Below are 23,209 nucleotides of genomic sequence, written 5' to 3'. Positions count from 1 at the left end.
GCTTTATTCGATGACAGAGACGTGCCAGATGACTGGGGCTGCGACTTGACTTGGTAGTTGTTAACGGTGCAAACTTCAACCATCAAGCATGATGTGGAAACGTCACATTCCGTTATCAAATCTTCGTACCGTAAATACTGAATAAGATCAATACTAGGCTGGAGCTTGCTAGAAAAACCGTGCACTGACAACGGCGAGTGGTGGACCTGAGTAGCGGCCGGGAGGCAGGGAAGTCAGCCAATTGTCAGATGTCTATTTCTTCACACATCTTTATTCTTTACTTTACACCGTCATAGACGTAATGCAATTATCGGAGCATGAAGTGGTGTATTGCCCTTATTACACCCTTCCAGTAAGTATCCAATGCCCATCCATCCACTTTCCGCAGGTGCAGGAGCAAGGGAGAGCGAAATAATTTTTATCGTCACTCACCTCACGCCCAACTGCTAGGCGAAAAGCCAGTACTCGCAATGTTTCAATCTTATTTAAGAAAAAAAGCAAATGTATCGGCTATAAATGCGTCGTGTTCCCTGCGGTAATACTATTAGTTTAGGGTGCCGTGCACGTCAGTTTGTAACACACCGACTCCGGTCTGCACGTGCAAGGCTCATCCTCTCGTTTGGCGGCGGGCGTTTTTGCTGCGTAACCGCAGGTTGTTTGAAAAGACAAACACTATTCGTTAGAATTGTGTTTTTCTATTGAAAAACAACCGGAGCGGTCCTTCTCCGGGCTATGTTTTGCATGTCTGGCCGCGAATTGGGGCAACTTGGGTCAGGCCTAAACTTGTGGCTCGATTTTCTTAAAAATTTCAGTGTATGGGCTCCCGCAGGCGATCTACCTGTTGGCACCGGTCGCTACTCGCTTAAAACCTCGTGGCACGTGGCACGTGCGATTCCATTTTCCCCATGTTAAGTCAACGGGGTTTTGGACACTTTTTGCGCGATCGCCAATGGCGGGAAAACGAGCCAAGGAAGAGGTGGTTTTCTTCCCAGCATTTTATGGCAAACACGATTGGGTACACGCTAGTGTGCGCCGTATACCCCTCAGAACTTCGTAACGTGTCTTTGCACGAGGTCAAAGTTGAACTTTTTTCGCTCCCCATGTTAAGTCAATGGGCGTTTTTGCAGAGACATTTTCATTCGCTCATTGTACAAAATTATATGATACGATTTTGCTTTAACTTTCAGGACTTGTTACGAAAAGACAATAGAACATGTTGTTATGCTTCGTTAAGCTGTCAGAATTCGTTTGCTCTTTTGAAGCTCGTTTAAAAATGAAAAATTTTAACATGGAAAGTCAATGGGAGCGTCTTTGCTGCTTAATAACTTTTTACGTTTAAGATATGTTTAAGTCAAAAGTTGATATTTTATACAACTTTTGATGCTCTTTCCAATGATATATACAACGTTATTGCACGTGCTGCCGTTTTTGAGAAATTTCGTCAAAAAGCACGACATTACCGAGATTTGAGCTCAGACCTATATCGTTACGGTGTCAGGCGGACACGAGGACAGGTGGCGCCGCCGCCGCCCGCATAGCGGCGGGAATGTGAACTAACCTGTTTACCATCTATGGTATGGTACCATCGGGGGACCGGCCGCCGTCGGCACCATTTCGGGACTTTGCATCGCAATAAAAGGCTTATTTACAATTGAAAATGGACTAGCAAGAGTCGTTATGGAATCAGAATTTGATGCTCTACAAAACTAGGCTATTTTCATTGTGATGGCATCACAGACTACACCGCTAACCCCAATAAAGCAGATTTATGTCGCGTCATCGATGATTACATGTAATGTTTCTTTGATATATATGTAGTCGGGTCTTTCAGCTGCGTCCCTCCCCTCCCTCGCCGCGCCGGCGGGTCGGCCATCCGCGGCTTGCCGCCCGCCGGCTGCTGGCCGGTCAGCTGGCCGGTCAGCTGGTCGCCCGCGGCTGTCGGTGCAGTGCGGGATGCCTACTTGCGGGGGGCCGTCGTGGCGGCGGCCCGGGTGGACTGGGCGAGCAGTGAGTTGGGGAGCGCTGCGCTGTCGGTGCTCTAGTTTGTATTGCGTTCGCATGATACGGCTTGAGCCAATACAGAGTGAACTGATTGAGCTGAGCAAGTCTTTATATACATTGAAAAGTAAAGCACTTTTTACTGCATCTACGGTGAGATGCTAGATAAAATTTATGGTCTACCTAATGGTACCCATTACTTAACAATTAAGTGAATCATTTCGTCGCTAAACTCTCGTAAATTCGTATGTCCGCCTCACTATGGAGTTTGGACCGTAACGTATGGCCTTTGCTCAGACAGTATACGAACAGGTGACGGGGATACCTCCCATAGAAGGATGCGACACGATTTTACTGCTAAATAGCGGCCGGCCGCCGTGGGGACGTTTTTGTACGACTTATATCTCGGCAACCACTGGGCTGATACACGTGCGGTTTTTTGTGTGGGGTAGCTTTTTCCCTTCTTTCACATAGTGTGCTACTCTCGATGCACATGGGTGACCCCTAACGCACGTTCCACGTGCAAAGCCAAGAGGTGCCTGTTTTGTAATAAGCGCAATAGCTCGCGGTAATTACTGGGCCGATTGCGCTAAACCTTGGCATGGAGGTAGACACTTTCCAGGCGATGCATTTCCATGTGTCTTGGTAGGGGTGCAACTGCACGTGCGCACGTGCAGGGTGACGCTTCCAGATCTCGAGAACGGCTGGACCGATTGTGTTCAAATTTGGCATAACGCTTGATACCGATCAGTAGGTTGCAGTCATTTAGTATGCATTTCCATGTGCCACAATTGGGGTGCAACTGCACGTGCGCACGTGCAGGGTGACGCTTCCAGATCTCGAGAACGGCCGGGCCAATTGTGCTCAGATTTGGCACACCGCTAGAGATCGCGTAGTAGGGTGTCTTGCACAGGTCTGCTGGGCCCCAGGTTGCACGTGCGCACGTGCAGGGTGACGCTTCCAGATCTCAGGTACCGTAAATACTGAATAAGATCAATACTAGGCTGGAGCTTGCTAGAAAAACCGTGCACTGACAACGGCGAGTGGTGGACCTGAGTAGCGGCCGGGAGGCAGGGAAGTCAGCCAATTGTCAGATGTCTATTTCTTCACACATCTTTATTCTTTACTTTACACCGTCATAGACGTAATGCAATTATCGGAGCATGAAGTGGTGTATTGCCCTTATTACACCCTTCCAGTAAGTATCCAATGCCCATCCATCCACTTTCCGCAGGTGCAGGAGCAAGGGAGAGCGAAATAATTTTTATCGTCACTCACCTCACGCCCAACTGCTAGGCGAAAAGCCAGTACTCGCAATGTTTCAATCTTATTTAAGAAAAAAAGCAAATGTATCGGCTATAAATTAACCGCAGGTTGTTTGAAAAGACAAACACTATTCGTTAGAATTGTGTTTTTCTATTGAAAAACAACCGGAGCGGTCCTTCTCCGGGCTATGTTTTGCAAGTCTGGCCGCGAATTGGGGCAACTTGACCGGGGCCTAAACGTGCATTGCGATTTTCGTAAAAAGTTCAGTGTATGGGCTCCCGGAGGCGATCTACCTGATGGCACCGGTCGCTACTCGCTTAAAACCTCGTGGCACGTGGCACGTGCGATTCCATTTTTCCCATAGTAAGTCAATGGGGGTTTGGGACACTTTTTGCGCGATCGCGAATAGCGGGAAAACGAGCCAAGAAGGAGGTGGTTTTCTTCCCAGCATTTTATGGCAAACACGTTCAGGTACACGCTAGTGTGCTCCGTATACCCCTCAGAACTTCGTAACGTGTCTTTGCACGAGGTCAAAGTTGAACTTTTTTCGCTCCCCATGTTAAGTCAATGGGCGTTTTTGCAGAGACTTTTTCATTCGCTCATTGTACAAAATTATATGATACGATTTTGTTTAAACTTTCAGGACTTGTTGAGAAAAGACCATAGAACATGTTGTTATGCTTCTTTAAGCTGTGCAAATTCGTTTGTTGTCTTTAGGCTTCTTTAAAAATGAAAAATTTTAACATGGAAAGTCAATGGGAGCGTCTTTGGTGCTTAATAACTTTGTACCTTGAAGACATATTCAAGTGAAAAGTTGATATTTTATACAACTTTTGATGCTCTTTCCAATGATATATACAACTTTATTGCACGTGGTGCCGTTTTTGAGAAATATAGTAAAAAAGCACGACATTACCGAGATTTGAGCTCAGACCTATATCGTTACGGTGTCAGGCGGACACGAGGACAGGTGGCGCCGCCGCCGCCCGCATAGCGGCGGGAATGTGAACTAACCTGTTTACCATCTATGGTATGGTACCATCGGGGGACCGGCCGCCGTCGGCACCATTTCGGGACTTTGCATCGCAATAAAAGGCTTATTTACAATTGAAAATGGACTAGCGAGAGTCGTTATGGAATCAGAATTTGATGCTGTACAAAACTAGGCGCCTATTTTCATTGTGATGGCATCACAGACTACACCGCTAACCCCAATAAAGCAGATTTATGTCGCGTCATCGATGATTACATATAATGTTTCTTTGATATATATATGTAGTCGGGTCTTTCAGCTGCGTTCCTCCCCTCCCTCGCCGCGCCGGCGGGTCGGCCATCCGCGCCCTGCCGCCCGCCGGCTGCTGGCCGGTCAGCTGGCCGGTCAGCTGGTCGCCCGCGGCTGTCGGTGCAGTGCGGGATGCCTACTTGCGGGGGGCCGTCGTGGCGGCGGCCCGGGTGGACTGGGCGAGCAGTGAGTTGGGGAGCGCTGCGCTGTCGGTGCTCTAGTTTGCATTGCGTTCGCATGATACGGCTTGAGCCAATACAGAGTGAACTGATTGAGCTGAGCAAGTCTTTATATACATTGAAAAGTAAAGCACTTTTTACTGCATCTACGGTGAGATGCTAGATAAAATTTATGGTCTACCTAATGGTACCCATTACTTAACAATTAAGTGAATCATTTCGTCGCTAAACTCTCGTAAATTCGTATGTCCGCCTCACTATGGAGTTTGGACCGTAACGTATGGTCTTTGCTCAGACAGTATACGAACAGGTGACGGGGATACCTCCCATAGAAGGATGCGACACGATTTTACTGCTAAATAGCGGCCGGCCGCCGTGGGGACGTTTTTGTACGACTTATATCTCGGCAACCACTGGGCTGATACACGTGCGGTTTTTTGTGTTGGGTAGCTTTTTTCCTTCTTTCACATAGTGTGCTACTCTCGATGCATATGGGTGACCCCTAACGCACGTTCCACGTGCAAAGCCAAGAGGTGCCTGTTTTGTAATAAGTGCAATAGCTCGCGGTAATTACTGGGCCGATTGCGCTAAAACTTGGCATGGAGGTAGACACATTCCAGGCGATGCATTTCCACGTGTCTTGGTAGGTAACCGCAGGTTGTTTGAAAAGACAAACACTATTCGTTAGAATTGTGTTTTTCTATTGAAAAACAACCGGAGCGGTCCTTCTCCGGGCTATGTTTTGCATGTCTGGCAGCGAATCGAGACAAGTTGAGCCTCTCCTAAACGAATCGCTCAATCTTCGTAAAAATTTCAGGGTATGGGCTCCCGCAGGCGAGCTACCTGATGGCACCGGTCGCTACTCGCTTTAAACCTCGTGGCACGTGGCACGTGCGATTTCATTTTCCCCATGTTAAGTCAATGGGGTTTTGGACACTTTTTTGCGCGATCGCCAATAGCGGGAAAACGAGCCAAGAAGCAGGTGGTTTTCTTCCTAGAATTTTATGGCAAACACGTTTGGGTACACGCTAGTGTGCGCCGTACTATACCCCTCAGAATTTCGTAACGTGTCTTTGCACGAGGTCAAAGTTGAACTTTTTTCGCTCCCCATGTTAATTAAGTCAATGGGCGTTTTTGCAGAGACATTTTCATTCGTTCATTGTACAAAATTATATGATACGATTTTGTTTAAACTTTCAGAACTTGTTGAGAAAAGACCATAGAACATGTTGTTATGTTTCGTTAAGCTGTCAGAATTCGTTTGTTGTCTTTAGGCTTCTTTACAAATGAAAAAATTTAACATGGAAAGTCAATGGGAGCGTCTTTGTTGCTTAATAACTTTTTACATTTGAGATATATTTAAGTGAAAAGTTGATAGGTTATACAACTTTTGATGCTCTTTCCAATGATATATAGAACGTTATTGCACGTCGTGCCGTTTTTGAGGAATTAAGTAAAAAAGCACGACATTACCGAGATTTGAGCTCAAACCTATATATGGTCTTGACTCAGACAGTATACGAACAGGTGACGGGGATACCTCCCATAGAAGGATGCGACACGAATTTAATGCTGAATATTAGCGGCCGGCAGCCGTGAGGACGTTTTTGTACGACCTATCTCCGCAACCGCTGGACCGATACACTTGCGGTTTTTTGTATGGGGTTGCGTATACCCTTCCGGAGAAGTATTTTACTATGGACGAAGCATGCGGGTGACCCCTACTGCACGTGACACGTGTAAAACGGAGAGGGGTCACTTTTGTTGTGATGACAATAACACGGTAATTACTGGTGAGATTCTGCTGAAACTACATACACAAGGATGTAGGCACCCGCCGGACCATGCCTTTCCATGTGCTACGGCTGGGGTGCAACTGCACGTGCGCACGTGCAGGGTGACGCTTCCAGATCTCGAGAACGGCCGGGCCGATTGTGCTTAGATTTGGCACACCGCTAGAGACCGCGCAGTATGGTGCCTTCCACAGGTCAGCTGGGCCCCAAGTTGCACGTGCGCACGTGCAGGGTGACGTTTCCAGATCTCAGGAACGGCTTGGCCGATTGCATTCAAGTTCGGCACACCTTTAGAGACTGGTTAGTAGGGTGCTGTGCACAAGTCAGTTAGTATGTATATTCATGTGTCACGGTTGGGGTGCAACTGCACGTGCGCACTTGTAGGGGTCGCTTCCGGATCTTGAAAACGGCTGGGCCGATTGAGCTTAAATTCGGTACACCGCTAGAGACCGGCAACTAGAGTGCCGTGCACAAGTCAGTTGGGACCCAGCTTGCACGTGCGCACGTGAAGGGTGCCGCTTCAATATCTCGAAAATGGCCGGGCCGATTGCACTCAAATTTTGCACACCGCTAGAGTGGTTAGTAGAGTGTCCTGTTCGTCAGTTCGTAGCACACCCACTCCGGTCTGCACGTGCCAATCTCATCCTCTCGTTTGGCGGCGGGTAACCGCAGGTTGTTTCTTCATTAGACAAACACCATTCGTTAGAATTGTGCTTTTCTATTGAAAAAAACAACCGGAGCAGTCCTTCACCGGGCTATGTTTTGCATGGTTGGCCGCGAATCGAAATGTGTTTGTGATTGCAGTAGAAGACTCGAACAGGGAACAATCGGCGAGTTTGCTACCAAAACACATTAACCTCCGCCCGAGTGGGGCGAAGGTGTTTTTAGCCACACCTATTAGCTTTTTTGCGTTTGTTAAGAAAATCACTACGCGCATTGTTATAAAGCTTTGTATGATAGATCAATTTCAGCGGCATGGTTGGACCTCTATGTAGGCACACACCGGCGAGAACGGCTGCGCCAATTGCGCTTAAATCTTCATCCATGCGGCTGCATACAGAAGAGGTGGCACTCCGGCGCAACATGCTTTCAGGCGTTTGACACTTCTGCGTCATCTAGCGAGTAAAACGGAATGTTTGGCTAAAATGCCAGACGCATTTACCATACTCGATAATCGTCCTCAAAAGCTCCAGTCTCGTGCGAGTCATCAGTTCTAAAGAGATAGTGGTTTTCCCGGATCCCTCATTACTCCGCCATTTATTTAGGCGGTTATATACAATAGAGCCGGCATTGCGGCACAGCATACATTCAGGCGTTTGACGCTTCTGCCATCTAGCGAGTAAAAAGGAATGTAAGGTGTTTTCGACTGATATACAGATCCGTTGAAGCATCAATCTTAAACTTGATATTCGGCACAATTCAATGACTCTGATTCGAATGGTGACGTCGACGGCGACCGTGACGTCACCATTGCGTCAATATTGATTAACCCTCGCCGGCAGAGGGGCAGCACCCGCCTCTTCCCATAGGGTTTTTCGTGATAGCTCGGGACACGCCGGAGACAAAAGTGCTGAAACTTGGAATACCTAACCTATGATTTAAGCCGGATCTTATGACTTCGACCACATTTTCTGGTTACGTAAGGTCACTGACCTATGACGTCATAAGTGAACTTCTGCACTGTCCTCAGAGGTCGCAACTTCGCACCGCCCTCAGTACCAGAGGAACTTTCACAGAAAGATGAAACTTACAGGACGTAGTAGCCTCCCAGGATGTCCAACTTGTATAACTCGTATTTTTCAAAGGTCACATGAGGTCAGGTCGGTCATGTGACCTCACTATTATAAGTCAATGGGGAAATATGAAAACTGGTATTTTGGCGCTGGAAATGATCTAAAACTATCTCAAGCGCATGAAATCGTGATTTCATGCATTCCTTGCAAGGTCCAATGTTCTATTTTTAATTGTTGACATTGCGTAACGTCATTTATGACGTCACTATAGTCAAAGGAGTTTTCTGTCAATAACTCCTGCTAAAATTGAGCTAGGGAGTCGAAAAAGCTACAAATGGACTCTGAAAGACCTGCCGAATCAAATGGTATGCGATATGACCTCCTTCGACCAGCCTCATGACCTGAGGGGCTCTGACCTGCCCTTGACCCGAGGTCAATACCTTAGGTTGACCTAAACCAAACAAAAAAAATATCATTCGACGCGCCTTAGCAAGGTAAGCACGATGATAGCGGTTAGTAGTGTCGTGCACGTCGGTTCGTAGCACACCCACTCGGGTAACCGCAGGTTGTTTGAAAAGACAAACACTATTCGTTAGAATTGTGTTTTTCTATTGAAAAACAACCGGAGCGGTCCTTCTCCGGGCTATGTTTTGCATGTCTGGCCGCGAATTGGGGCAACTTGGGTCAGGCCTAAACTTGTGGCTCGATTTTCTTAAAAATTTCAGTGTATGGGCTCCCGCAGGCGATCTACCTGTTGGCACCGGTCGCTACTCGCTTAAAACCTCGTGGCACGTGGCACGTGCGATTCCATTTTCCCCATGTTAAGTCAACGGGGTTTTGGACACTTTTTGCGCGATCGCGAATAGCGGGAAAACGAGCCAAGAAGGAGGTGGTTTTCTTCCCAGCATCTTATGGCAAACACGTTCAGGTACACGCTAGTGTGCTCCGTATACCCCTCAGAACTTCGTAACGTGTCTTTGCACGAGGTCAAAGTTGAACTTTTTTCGCTCCCCATGTTAAGTCAATGGGCGTTTTTGCAGAGACTTTTTCATTCGCTCATTGTACAAAATTATATGATACGATTTTGTTTAAACTTTCAGGACTTGTTGAGAAAAGACCATAGAACATGGTGTTATGCTTCTTTAAGCTGTGCAAATTCGTTTGTTGTCTTTAGGCTTCTTTAAAAATGAAAAATTTTAACATGGAAAGTCAATGGGAGCGTCTTTGGTGCTTAATAACTTTGTACCTTGAAGACATATTCAAGTGAAAAGTTGATATTTTATACAACTTTTGATGCTCTTTCCAATGATATATACAACTTTATTGCACGTGGTGCCGTTTTTGAGAAATATAGTAAAAAAGCACGACATTACCGAGATTTGAGCTCAGACCTATATCGTTACGGTGTCAGGCGGACACGAGGACAGGTGGCGCCGCCGCCGCCCGCATAGCGGCGGGAATGTGAACTAACCTGTTTACCATCTATGGTATGGTACCATCGGGGGACCGGCCGCCGTCGGCACCATTTCGGGACTTTGCATCGCAATAAAAGGCTTATTTACAATTGAAAATGGACTAGCGAGAGTCGTTATGGAATCAGAATTTGATGCTGTACAAAACTAGGCGCCTATTTTCATTGTGATGGCATCACAGACTACACCGCTAACCCCAATAAAGCAGATTTATGTCGCGTCATCGATGATTACATATAATGTTTCTTTGATATATATGTAGTCGGGTCTTTCAGCTGCGTTCCTCCCCTCCCTCGCCGCGCCGGCGGGTCGGCCATCCGCGCCCTGCCGCCCGCCGGCTGCTGGCCGGTCAGCTGGCCGGTCAGCTGGTCGCCCGCGGCTGTCGGTGCAGTGCGGGATGCCTACTTGCGGGGGGCCGTCGTGGCGGCGGCCCGGGTGGACTGGGCGAGCAGTGAGTTGGGGAGCGCTGCGCTGTCGGTGCTCTAGTTTGTATTGCGTTCGCATGATACGGCTTGAGCCAATACAGAGTGAACTGATTGAGCTGAGCAAGTCTTTATATACATTGAAAAGTAAAGCACTTTTTACTGCATCTACGGTGAGATGCTAGATAAAATTTATGGTCTAATGGTACCCATTACTTAACAATTAAGTGAATCATTTCGTCGCTAAACTCTCGTAAATTCGTATGTCCGCCTCACTATGGAGTTTGGACCGTAACGTATGGCCTTTGCTCAGACAGTATACGAACAGGTGACGGGGATACCTCCCATAGAAGGATGCGACACGATTTTACTGCTAAATAGCGGCCGGCCGCCGTGGGGACGTTTTTGTACGACTTATATCTCGGCAACCACTGGGCTGATACACGTGCGGTTTTTTGTGTGGGGTAGCTTTTTCCCTTCTTTCACATAGTGTGCTACTCTCGATGCATATGGGTGACCCCTAACGCACGTTCCACGTGCAAAGCCAAGAGGTGCCTGTTTTGTAATAAGCGCAATAGCTCGCGGTAATTACTGGGCCGATTGCGCTAAAACTTGGCATGGAGGTAGACACTTTCCAGGCGATGCATTTCCATGTGTCTTGGTAGGGGTGCAACTGCACGTGCGCACGTGCAGGGTGACGCTTCCAGATCTCGAGAACGGCTGGACCGATTGTGTTCAAATTTGGCATAACGCTTGATACCGATCAGTAGGTTGCAGTCATTTAGTATGTATTTCCATGTGCCACGATTGGGGTGCAACTGCACGTGCGCACGTGCAGGGTGACGCTTCCAGATCTCGAGAACGGCCGGGCCGATTGAGTTCAAATTTGGTACACCGCTAGAGACCGATTAGTAGGGTGCCGACTGCCGTGCGCAAGTCAGTTTGGACCCATCTTGCACGTGCGCACGTGCAGGGTGACGCTTCCAGATCTCAAGAACGGCTGGACCGATTGCACTCAAATTCGGCAAACATCTAGAGATCGATCAGTAGGGTGCCGTGCACAAGTCAGTTAGTATGTGTTTCCATGTGTCACGGTTGAGATGCAACTGCACGTGCGCACGTGGAGGGGTCGTTTCAAGATCTTGAAAACGGCTGGGCCGATTGAGCTCGAATTTGGTACACCGCTAGAGACCGGCGAATAGGGTCCCATGCACAATGCAATTGGACACAGCTTGCACGTGCGCACGTGCAGGGTGACGCTTCCAGATCTCGAAAATGGCCGAGCCGATTACACTCAAATTTGGCACACCGCTATAGATCAGCGAGTAGGGTGCCGTGCACGTCAGTTTGTAGCACACCGACTCCGGTCTACACGTGCAAGGCTCATCCTCTCGTTTGGCGGCGGGCGTTTTTGCTGCGTTTACAAAGGTGCTTGCTCAAACAACCTGCGGTCCCGCGATGCGGAGCCCAGCATCGCAGATGCTGGTACGCGGCTGCGGAGCGCGGATGGTCGATCCAGACGACCCCAGCCGTTCGACTTTTGTGAACCCGACGGTCAACGGATATACAAATTCCTTGCATCGGCACTAAACGGGTCAAGCTGTTGAGTCGAATCTCTGGTTTTCTGTGAAACGGCGGCGGGCGGCTCTATGCTGTCCCCAGCGGGGTGAGCGGCCTCCTCAGATGTGAAGGGCCCGGCTGATGGCCGGCTCGGCGGCCACTGGGAGCTGTTCGGGCGCGCCCGCGATTAGATTTCAGCTCGGCTGGCGCCGTTATGTCGCTCTGATTTGGCAGAAAGGTCGGTCGTGCGCTTTTTGAGCGGATCGCTGTCGCCGGCTGGCAGCGCTCGGCCAGATGGGTGGTTTTGATGCTAACAAGTGTAGACATCTGTCGCAGCTCTGCATCCCCGAGCCTGATTTACTGACCAAGCTCGTTATCGTTTTTCTGTCCTTCTCACTGTCGTCAGCCTTTCGTCTTTCTGCGGTGGCTGTGTTCGGCAGCTGCCCCGGCTGGGGGAGGAGGGAGGGGCGCCCCGGCTGGGGGAGGGGCGGTGAGGAGGGGGACCGACTGTTTCCCGGGGCAGAGTCGTTAATAATGAGCGTCGGCGCCAGCAGTGATCCCTGGATCACCATACAAATAACGGCGTGCATGCCGAACAGCGGCAGAGCGATCACTGCCGGAGACGGGATCAGCGCCGAGAGAGCAGGGAGAGAGGGGGCGGAAATGGAGGGTGCCCACACAGCGTGAAGCCGTCTGTAAACATCAGCAAGGTGATATGCATATTGGATATTCATTGACGATGAATACAAGGAAAATGATGTTTTCTCAAGGCGGCGGTGAGCTGATCGCGTGTAAGAACAAAGTGCATTTGGAGAGAGTTTTGGCCTCATGAAAAAAGTATTTTTGCTTGTCTTTTACCTCCTCTCACATTTCTTCTCTGTGCTCTCCGTTTATCTCTGCTGGTTTGTCTCGGTACGTCTCCGTCTGCCCCGGTCCGAGTCTGGTGCGCCGTGCTGCCGCCGGCAATAGATGATTGTCCCTCGGGCGGGCGACGGCCCTGACCCTCCGGCCGGCCCGGTCCGGCCCGGCGCGGTCTGGCCCTCTCATCCCGCCCGGACCGGCCCGGTCCAGAACAGAACATAGCCGGCCGGCCAGTGACGGACGGCAGCCGGTATCGACAAAGAGGGTGAAGGAGCCGGCTGTCAGGAGCTGTGGAGTTTTTGTCCCGGAATGTAGAGAGAACTGACGGTCTGTCGTGAGTGAGGAGGGGTGAAAGAGAAAGGGATGTAGAGGCAGAGAGAAGGTGGAAGGATGGATGAAGAGAGCAAGAGCTTGAAGTTAAGAAGTGATGAAGTAGGAAAGGGAGAAATGGTGGCAAGAATAGGGACAAGGTCAGATGCATAGTCGGCTGCGATTGACGGACCGAGGGAGAAAGAGGAAGGAGGCGGGAGTCGAGGTCGGGCGCGGAGTCGGGGGTAGACCGGGGAGGGGGGCCTTTGGTATCGACCGGCACTGAATGATGGCCAGCTGTGTGGCCGGAGCCTGTCCAACGCAGACGCTCACAGACATACGCACACACGCATGTACACAGTCACACAAGCATACACACACGCACACGCACTTATTGGTCGACTTTTTGTCACATGACCTGTATCTTCTCACGTTGTGGTCAACGATTGATTGAGTGACCAATCATCTATCGTCTCTCTCCTATCCAAGCTCACTCCTCAGTGCCCACTGATAGGTTTACAATATTGTGGCATCGTATTGTATGGCTAACGGCCACCTAGTAAACAGAGATACCCGATAAAGACCAGCTGGTAATCTATCAAAGCGCACTACCGCCCGCCCGATATACGTCCCGCGGTGTCGATAATAATTACCGCGTGTTGTGTACGGCCGCACGCAGCATTGTTAGTACATGGATAATGGCAGACAGCTTTATTTGGCGACCATGGCCGGGGCGGGGGCGGCCGAGGACGGGGGCGGGGGCGGGCTGATCGGCCAGTCCGGTCGGCGTGTTTCCGCAGACAGCTACCGCCACTGTCCGACTGACAGTGACAGCGGCACCGCTGTGGTACTGTCGACGTTTGTCGGGTACAACATCGCCGACTGGTTATTTTTGGACGGCACACGCCAGGGCACTGTACTTGACCTCTGACGTGTCGCTGGGGACGGGGGCGTGGCCGTTGAAAACTCCTCGCATGTGTCTCGAGGTCACCGAGAAAAAACATCCGTGTCATTTTCATCATCGCTCACCGGCCCCGCCAGCTGTCACGTTTAGTCACGCCACCTCCTGTACACTTCTGGCGCACCGGGGACATTCTGCCGCGCGGCATTCCCTCTCAGCGCGGCGCCCCCTCTCAGCGCGGCACCCCTCCCGCAGGTGGTGGGTGGGTCTGAGGGCAGAGCCGGGGGAGGGTGCCCCGAGGGCGCGCCAAATAGGCCTGGCCGGTCGCCAGTGGCGCGCCACTGTGTTTATGGGTCTCTCAGCTCTCAGAGAGTGGCGTCTGTCGCTGATGGGACGTGGCCCGGACCGTTACTGTCAGACGGTACCCGGCCCCTGAACGTACCCAGCCCTCTGCAGGTGGACTGCGGGAGGGGCGTCTGCAGCCGATGGGATGTCCATCCACCCTTTTTTGGTGCAACTGGTACTGTCCACTGTCCAGCCTTGATCTGTCTGTGCCACAAACTGCAGTCCCACAAAAAGTGTCCAGCCAGACAACATGGATCCGCTCCATGTTCCGCGTTCCCCTCGGTCTGTCGAACATATCATCTCCTCGCTCGGACCCACTCCCCGACCCGTCTCCGGACCGCCTGCTACCCTCGTCCTCGGCGGCCGGCCGAGATGACCTCGAGCCGGGGCGTCGCGGAGTCGCGGGTCGCGGGCCGGCCGGGGTCGTTACTGGAGCTGTCTGCAGCTGCCTCGTGCCGACAGCGGCCGGTGACGGCGGACAGTCGCTCCGGGCCAATGTCAGACGGCCGGCGACATGTCACCACCGCCGTGTGGCCGTCCTCCTCCCGGCGAGACGGGCTCGGCGATCGGGCTAGACAGGGACTGGACAGTCGGGCGGTCCAACCCACCAGTCTCCGGTCTCGGCTGGGTCGAAGGAGCAGTCTGTTGCGACCGTAGACTTTGAGCCTTGTGGAGAAGAGCGACACGGGACCTCGGAGAGGCGGGCTGGATGTTGGGAGGGATTTAAGATGCCTTACTGACAGAAATAGGCTTGACGGACAGAGTTTGACGAGCGATGTTGGGATTTCTGGGTGATTGAAGTCGGTTTCCCAAAATCAGTTTTGTCACCTCGTAGTCTGATCCAGTTGATGTCTGGGTCTCGGCGTATCATGATTAACTACATGAATGTTTACCGTCATCCCATATAACTGACTGTTGCATTGACCCATTGCATCGCTAGTAATAAATAGTATTCACATTTTTATATTTCGTTTTATCCTTACCCAATAGATTCACCATTGTAGCAAATCTAAGCACATCGTGTATGACTGCATAACTAAAGCCACTCGTGCCTGAGCTGAGCTGCGTTCTAACGCCTGCCTGTTCGGCTGTGCCCGTGTTGCCGCTCTAAGGTGCCGGTGTGTTCGTGGCTGTACACTGGCGCTCTGTCTCACGTATTGCCTGTCCAAACTGACGCTCTGGCTCTCTGAGCGCGTCTTTGTGTGTCTGTCTGTTCTGCGTTTACCTCAGCCGCGGCCTCGCTACTGCGTGTGCGTGCGTGTTTGCCTTTTGTGCGTGTGTGTTAATTTTACGCAATGTTTTGTTTTTTGTTGTAGATGTCGACGACTCAGACGTAGATCCGCAGAACGCGTCCCAGTCTAAGAAGTCGAGCCTCGGGTCAGTGGGCAGAAAGTCGCAGCGCAAGGTGCCCAAGCGGCTGGAGGTATGTTCGTGTCTGGCCGCGCGCTGCCAGAGGTCGCTGACTAGAACAGAGCCGCCGCCGGCCGGCCCCGGCTCCCGCGGGAGGCTGTTTGCCGAGAGCTATCCCGGGATATGGTATTTGCAGGGTCAGCGTGCTGCGGCCCCTAGCTCGGTAGTGCTCTCCGTCTGTGGGTATTTTTAGTTTATCTTTAGCTAGAGATGCGGCTGATAGTATCAGACAGTGGGTAATTCGTGGTTGTAGCACATGACAAAACGCTCTGTTTAAACTACCACCGAGCGGAAACCCTTAACTAATTGTCGTTGTGTAGCGTTTATTGCCATTAAAACGTTCGCTGCTGGTAATTTCTGAGTTATCCCGATTGTCGAGATTTGGGCAATATAAAGTTGGTCGCTTAAAATTAAAAGGCGTAAAGCTCACTTTTTATACCAGCCTTACCTGGTATTACTTTCATCACGGGGCACCAGAACCTGTATTTTTTACTTAATTTTAGCGCTAAGGGGTCGACAAATTAACTTAATTTTGCGTTATAGCTTATTTTGTGTGAATTTTCCCCGTGTTAGTGTTTGTCACTTTTGCTTCATGTGTGTGTCCCCACGCGCCTCACTACCGGGCGTGTTTTGCCTTCTAACTCGTCCGATATAAGGGTGTTCGCACAGCTGAATAAGAAATACGTTCATTACCTACTGAACTCATAATCGAAGTCGAATGGAAGACTGAATCTTTCATACTAAGATGTTTCATTAAGCTTTTTTGTTGACTCGTATAAATATAACCCAAAGGGATATTTTCGGCTATTTTCGCGCACCCTCAGTCAGCTGTGCGGACACACCTCCCCCCGTATCGCACTGACGGCATGCCGTGTGCCGTGGCCGCCGACTAACCCACCCGCCCGTCCGCACGGCGCCGCCGCTCTCCCTAGGTGAGTGCCAACGTCTCCGGATGCCAGATGAGCGGCTACCTGCAGCGGCGCACGCGCCAAAAGTGGAAACGCTTCTGGTTCGTGCTGCGTGATAGTGTTCTCTACATGTACCGGGCCTCGCAGGACGTGGTGGCTATGGACAGCCTGCCGGTACTCGGCTACAAAGTGCAGCCCCTGGCCAATGTAAGAGCGGGGAGAGTGCGCACGCTGCGAGCGCTGACAGTCAGCGGGAGGGTAGAACAGGGGATATCGGGTACTGTTGGAGTGGGGTGGCGGTGGTGTGGTGTTGGTGAGCTTAGGTGTATAGTTATACCCATTGTTCATGTAAGACTTGCCTTCCAATTTGAGTTACTTTGAATCTGGCCATTCTGGCTCAGACTTCGGGAATCATGAGGCTAAGATGCATCCGTTTGATACCTTTTCACCAGATTCCAGGAGCTTTGCTCTGACATTGCTTAGATACTTATATTCGACATTTACGAAGCTGACGAGAATAATATCATTCAACTTCTTACGAACCGATGCGCGATAATTTGGTGTCTAATTGGATGAGACTGCGCAATGAGCCTCACAATGGGGCACGGCCCTGTCGCGTGCTCGTTCTCCTGTCACGTTTATGCAAATGGCGAGTTCATTGTCGGCAGGCGTGCCTCTGGGCCATAACTCTCTCTGGGTCACAGTTGGGTCGGCCCACTTATTGATTGATGAGCATGGCTCGTAACTTGGTGCGTATCGAATCGGACGTCGGGGCGCATAGCTCAGTTATGCTGAACAGCGCTACGGCTGATGTCAAAGTTATTGTCCATTTCGGCGATGCGTTCTTGCAGCATTGGCCACTGAAACGCTGGATGCATAGTTAAGCAGTGTTTCCGACATATCGCGCTAAAAATCGTGCCGCGGTAGGCTCCCACACACTGGCTGCCCGGGTGACGGAGTGTCGCCAATCAAAAAGTGTCGGACATTACAGGGGCCACCACATTCTTTCAACCACGCCCAAAGGCGTTAATGGAAAATGACAATTTAACCCTCGCCGGCCGAGGGGGGGGGGTGCCGCCCCCCCCCCCATAGGGTTTTTTCGCGATAGCTCCGAACACGCTGGCGATAGAGAGCTGAAACTTGGCATACCTGACCTTTGATCCAAGCCGCATCTTTTGACACCAACCGCATTTTTGGGTCAGGTCAGGTCACTGACCTATGACGTCATAAGTGAACCTCTGCACGGTCTTCAGATGTCGCAACTTCGCAACGCCCTCACTGCCAGAGGAGATGTCACAGGGAAATGAAACTTGCAGGATCTAGTATCCATTATGAGTCTCACAACTTGTATATCTCGGATTTTTCCTAAAGGTCATATGAGGTCAGGTCATTTTCGTGACCTCACCATTATAAGTCAATGGGGAAAAATTCAAACTGCTATTCTGGCGCCGGGAACGATCTCCAACTATCTCAAGCACACAGAATCGTGATTTGATGCACTCCTTGCAAGGTTAGATGCGTCATTTTTGCAATGTTGACCTTCCGTGACGTCATTTATGACGTCATCAAGGTCATATTAGTTTTTCGTCAATAACTCCCGATCAAATTGAGCTAGCGAGTCGGGAAAGCCACCAATGGACTCAGGAAGACCTGCCGAATCGAATGATATGCGACATGACCTCTTTCGACCAACTTCGTGACCTGGGGGTGCTGACCTGACCTTGACCTGAGGTCAACACCCCAAGTTGACCTGACCCGGACAAAAAGTATATCATTCGACGCGCCTGATCAAGGCGAACACGATGCTGCCAAAATCGCGGCTCTGCGGCCGTTTTTTGCGAAGTTATTCACCAAAAACTGAGCCGTACCCTGGGGCACTTGACCTGACCTCAGAGGTCACCGGTTGACCTAGGACCTTAAAATCGGGTACCAATCTCTGCGTCTCGTAACGGCGCACACGCTCGTTTTTTCCGCGACGCGCTAGCTCCACCAGGGGCGAAACGGCGAGGGGGGGTCGTACCCGCCCCCCCCCCCCCTCGGCCGGCGCGTATGTAGAAAACCAATAGGTCCGGCGAGGGTTAAAGCAGTATACTTTCGATGTGCCTATAGACGTCTTTTGTCAAAAACTGCCCTCAAAGGTTTAAATAGCGCAGATTACCTAACGTACCCAATCCAATTAAATCAACGACATCTACAATGCTAAAGCTAGCGAGGTGAACTTTAAAAAAAAACACACGATGACTTCTCGACCTAAGGTGTGTTCTGTTCATGCAAGCGAAGTGAGCGTCGGTCAGTGCCGTATGGTCCCGGACCTTCCCATCTCCTCCCCCTCCCTTTAGCGACGTTCTTTCTGACGGACCTTGACCTTCGCGCGGCCATTGGTCGTGGGTTCGAGTCAGGGTTCGAGTCGCTGCCGTACCGCCCACGTGCGACACTGAATGCCAGCACCGCCGCCCACAGAGGCACTTTTTATCTTTGGCTAACGACCAGTGCGCCGGCACGGCAGTGCGCAGCAGCTGATTGCATGCTTTAGTCCGAGACTGGCGGCTGGCCTAGGTCGTTATACAGGCTCTGAGATAAGGGTCAATTGAGGCATTGTGGCATTGTGCCAGATATAGAGTATTGCACTCTTGTTACACAAGTTAGGTCATTTGACGTTTGCTGTAGAGATCATTTTGTGAGCATTGATCACTTATAAAAAGATAAGCTAAATATAGCGACACTTCTATTTCTGTATTTTGGTCATTGTTACTAACCCACGAATAAGCTAGTAATGCTTCATGTCATAGCTGAAGTGCTCATGTCAACCGATCGTTTATTTGATGTGGTCGGTTACGCCTACAACTCTGCCAAATTACCGATTTTCCTTGTGGGCTATTGTGAAAAATTATGATCCTTCGTCCATGGTTAACTGCAAAGTCTCATGTTGCGTGATGCAATGTTCTATCTCAACGTCGTTTCGGCGTTTGACTTAGCTATTCCCTTTGTGGATCTAACGATGTGGAACTGTTCATGAACCTCTTATCAGCATTCTAGTGGCGATTATTGCCATACTTAATTCTTCATCCACGCAGGTAAAGATAAAACCTTTGTCCGTCCAATCTTCTTGTCAATAAATAAATTGATGGATGGTATGAAACCCTTGCTAAATACCAGTATAACGCCTTTTGGGGCGACTAACGGAGCGAGCGAGAGGGTGGGCCTTGCACGTGCGAAATTTCGAGGGGGTACCTCGGACCTCCAACTGACTTGTGCACGGCACCTTACTAACCGGTCTCTAGCGATGTGCCAAATTTGAGCACAATCGGCCCAGCGGTTCTCGAGATCTGGAAGCGGCACCCTGCACGTGCGCACGTGCAAAATGGGTCCCAACTGACTTGTGCACGGCACCCTACTAACGGGTCCCTAACCGTGTACCAAATTTGAACGCCATCGGTCCAGCCGTTCTCGAGATCTGGAAACGACCCCTGCACGTGCGCACGTGCAGCAGCACCCCAACTCTGGCACATGGATATGCAGTGCCTAGTGGGTGCCTACCTACATGCCAATTTTGAGCGCAATGGGCCAAGTAGTTACCGAGATATTGCAACAATTACAAAACTGACACCTCTTCGTTTTGCACGTGGCACTTGCATAAGGGGTCACCCACATGCATCGGAAATAGTCCAATACTTGGTAGAAGGAATGAAGCTACCCTACAAAAATTACCGCGTGTAAATCGGTCAAGTGGTTGCTGAGATGTAAGCCTCGCAAAAGCGTCCGCACGGCCGGCCGGCCGCTCATACTCAGAAATTTCCGTTAATCTAAGGAAAGACTACGCTCGCTTCGCTCGCTCCGTAATAAATAGTAACTAATCCGGTGCAGGAGCACGCCTGTTGGAAGGGAATCCTGTTGCGCACTTGGATCGCTAACAGAACGTCTGTTCTTGTAGAGCTGACACTAATCTTCTCCCTAAATACACCAGTCGCTGTGCTACGGACATTCTACAAGTCTCCCTATCATAAAAGCTGCAGCGGAAATTTCGGAAACATTTGTTATGGGGAGGTTTTCTCATATCTCGTTCAGCAAATATATAGCCGGATCCTAGCCCCTCCCCACCCCCCATGTGAGCTGATGCCCCTTACGATGAAGGGTTGTATCGTTCGCGTTCTCTCTTCTCTTGCATCTTCGCGGATTATGTTGCGAGTTCACCAACCAACATGTATATTGTATACAGTGCTCCTTGCAGACCAAGTTGAGTTCGCTATGACGCTTACTTTCAGATTCTCCGTTCCCATTCTCCCGAAAACTGTGAATGTTCTATCATAAAACGTCCCCCGTCTGTCTCTGCCTACACCCCAATATATCGTTCCTCCGTCTCTCTGCCTGAGCTGAAGGCACAATCATGTAATGTCCACCGTCTCTCTGCCCCCTGCCGAAGGTGCGGTCATATAACGTCCCCTTCTCTCTGCCCCCTGCCGAAGGTGCGGTCATCATAACGTCCCCCTGCCTCTCTGCCCCGAAGGTGCGGTCGTCATATGAGGGCGTGGACTCCGAGCTGGTGTTTCAGCTGGCCCACGACAATCAGCAGCCGCTGCTGTTCCACGCCGATAACCGCGCCCAGGCGGCCAAGTAGGTGACGCGCCGCCGCCGCTGGACACATCCCCCGGCCCAGTGGGTCCCTCTCAGGGTGGTTCAACTTGGGTGATGGGACGACGGGTGGGACTGCTAGGAAAGGTCAGGAATCGTTTGTATCTCTTGTGGTGTCTTTTGCCGGCTGATGAGCTAAGGCATTGCTCACATTGTACGCTAAAAATGCAATATTTCATCCCACCTGTTTGGTTGAAGCGTTCAGGCTTGACATTTAATCACACTGACAGCTGTTAGGTCGTGAACCATTCATTGCTTATCTAGTCTGTTTAGTGGACTTTGCACCTTTCGTCAGATTTTCTTCAGTTTACGAAATCCTCAGACTGCGCTTCCTCCCTCTCAAAGAACATCCCTTCTCTGCCAGAGTCGTGTCGTTGGCAGTTGAAATGTTGAACAGGTGATGCTTACACGTTTGGCAGCCGACTCCAGCACCTCTGACATTTATCCGTGTCCGCAGGTGGATTTCGACCCTTCAAGGAGCCACTATGCTCACCTAGCACCCTGGCGGGTGACGTCCGCCTTCATCGTAGCATCTGCATGTGTCGCGTCTTTCATCATTCATGTCATCCACTAATGTCGAGATCGCTCAACCACCGGCGGCGGCCATCTTGGAACAGGCGCTGTGGGCGGCCATCTTGGTGCAGGCCGCCGGCTAGTCAGACGTGCGTACACGGTGTGGCGGCCGCCCTCTTTGGAACTGACCGCGCGTCGGCTAGTCATAATCGCTTGCCCCGTGTTGCCACCAGTGCTGGTGTGTCGGCGAGAGTAGCGCGTGTGGTGTGCGAGTATCCGGCCCGATTTTAGGGCCCGTGTGTGACGCCTTAGCTGTTGAGCGAGGAGTATTTTATTTATCGGCGACCGCGCGAGCCCACCGGAGTACCGGCCTCGTGCGCTTCGCTCACCTGTTGTCTCAGTTTAACAATGTACCTTCGGCTGCGCGGGGGCCGCCCGGTACGCGGTCGCAGCGAGGCGCGCGGTACCCCGAGTACCCGTGTACCGGTACCTGACGCGCCGCCGGGACCGCGGCCGGGCGGGCCGCCTGGCGTGAGCTGTGACAGTGTTACGGATTGTTTGTCCCAGTCGAGTCGTAATACACTCAGACGGCGTGTCATAGGGAGTTTCTGCAGAGGTCGGCGCGGCGCCGGCTGGAGCGGCTTGAAAGCAGGAGAAATGACGTACTCACGGGAAAGTTATTGGCGCTGTTTCGTGCTTCGGGTCGGCGATATGCTTACTAGTCACGTTTCAAGATTATTGGTGAATCGGTTTCGGCCGAGTGGGATTGGTTGAAACGGCAGTTGGGGATGATATACTGGCTGTCGTTCTGGTGTATGTGAATGGATAGACCTCCGGTCTTTGGTTGCTGATCCCATCTTTTTCGGTTTTGGGCCACCGTTTTTTTCGGCTTGAGACTATGATAACCCTGACCCTGTGGCATTTCTGCTTGTTGATGCTGGCTCCCTCACGAGATACGATGAGAGCGGACCCGATCCTCCGGGGCACATTCCTCTGTATCTTCAGTGGCATTGTTCCAAAGTGATCATGACAGGCTCGATTGACGTTAGCCAAACAATCCGACTGAACAAAATTGCTCGGAATCTCTGGCACCGCTCGATGCTCGGTCGCTGAGCCTCTCTCTCGCGGGGGTTCGCTGACTGACCAGGTCACCTCCAGTAGACGTCGGTCCGGGGTGACCGAACTGACCGCGCAGAGGGGCGGCGTCGGCCCCGGTCTCGAGCCGAGCAGGCGATTGACCGTTCCCCGGGGGTCGTAAATCCACGGCGCCGAGCGGCCGCCCGCCGCCGCCCGCGGCTCGCCGTGCGCCACCGCGCGCGGACCGAACGGTTACCGGGCGGATTTAAATGAATCGATAGCCGGCCCATTCGGAAAAGTGACTTTCGGAACCCGGCTCCGGAAGCGGAGCTGCTCGCTGGCTGGTGTAAGACGACCTGTGCCCGCCCCGGTGGGGGAGCTCACTCACTCGAGCGATCTGAGGACCCCGCGAACAGTTTGTTTTCGCCGCCGAGACGAATCGCCCGCCGGCGCTGTCGTTGGCCCTTGTTGGCTCGATTCGAGTCCGGGCGAGGTCGCCGAGTTCAGCGGGCGTTTGATGGACGTCTCCAGCTGGGTGGGGTGGGGGTAGG

At 51.3% G+C, this 23,209-nt stretch overlaps 1 protein-coding gene across 1 annotated transcript in view; it reads left to right on the top strand.

Moving 5' to 3' along the window:
* LOC122378407 (FYVE, RhoGEF and PH domain-containing protein 6-like) overlaps positions 1 to 22,179 on the top strand; it is a 39,373-nt gene extending 17,194 nt beyond the window's left edge. Inside the window, exons 2-5 of the mRNA XM_043359428.1 lie at positions 15,438 to 15,544; positions 16,464 to 16,646; positions 20,944 to 21,050; positions 21,526 to 22,179. Of these exons, the coding sequence (XP_043215363.1) occupies positions 16,491 to 16,646; positions 20,944 to 21,050; positions 21,526 to 21,565 (303 nt within the window). The 5' untranslated portion in view covers positions 15,438 to 15,544; positions 16,464 to 16,490 and the 3' untranslated portion in view covers positions 21,566 to 22,179. The remainder of the gene's footprint in view (positions 1 to 15,437; positions 15,545 to 16,463; positions 16,647 to 20,943; positions 21,051 to 21,525) is intronic.
* The last annotated feature ends 1,030 nt before the right edge of the window (positions 22,180 to 23,209 follow it).

This window comes from Amphibalanus amphitrite, unplaced genomic scaffold, assembly GCF_019059575.1.
Source record: "Amphibalanus amphitrite isolate SeventyFive unplaced genomic scaffold, NRLGWU_Aamphi_draft 000059F_arrow, whole genome shotgun sequence".
Lineage (NCBI taxonomy): Eukaryota > Metazoa > Arthropoda > Thecostraca > Balanomorpha > Balanidae > Amphibalanus > Amphibalanus amphitrite.
The sequence above is the reverse complement of the archived record's forward strand: the minus strand, read 5'-3'. Positions and strand labels throughout refer to the sequence as shown.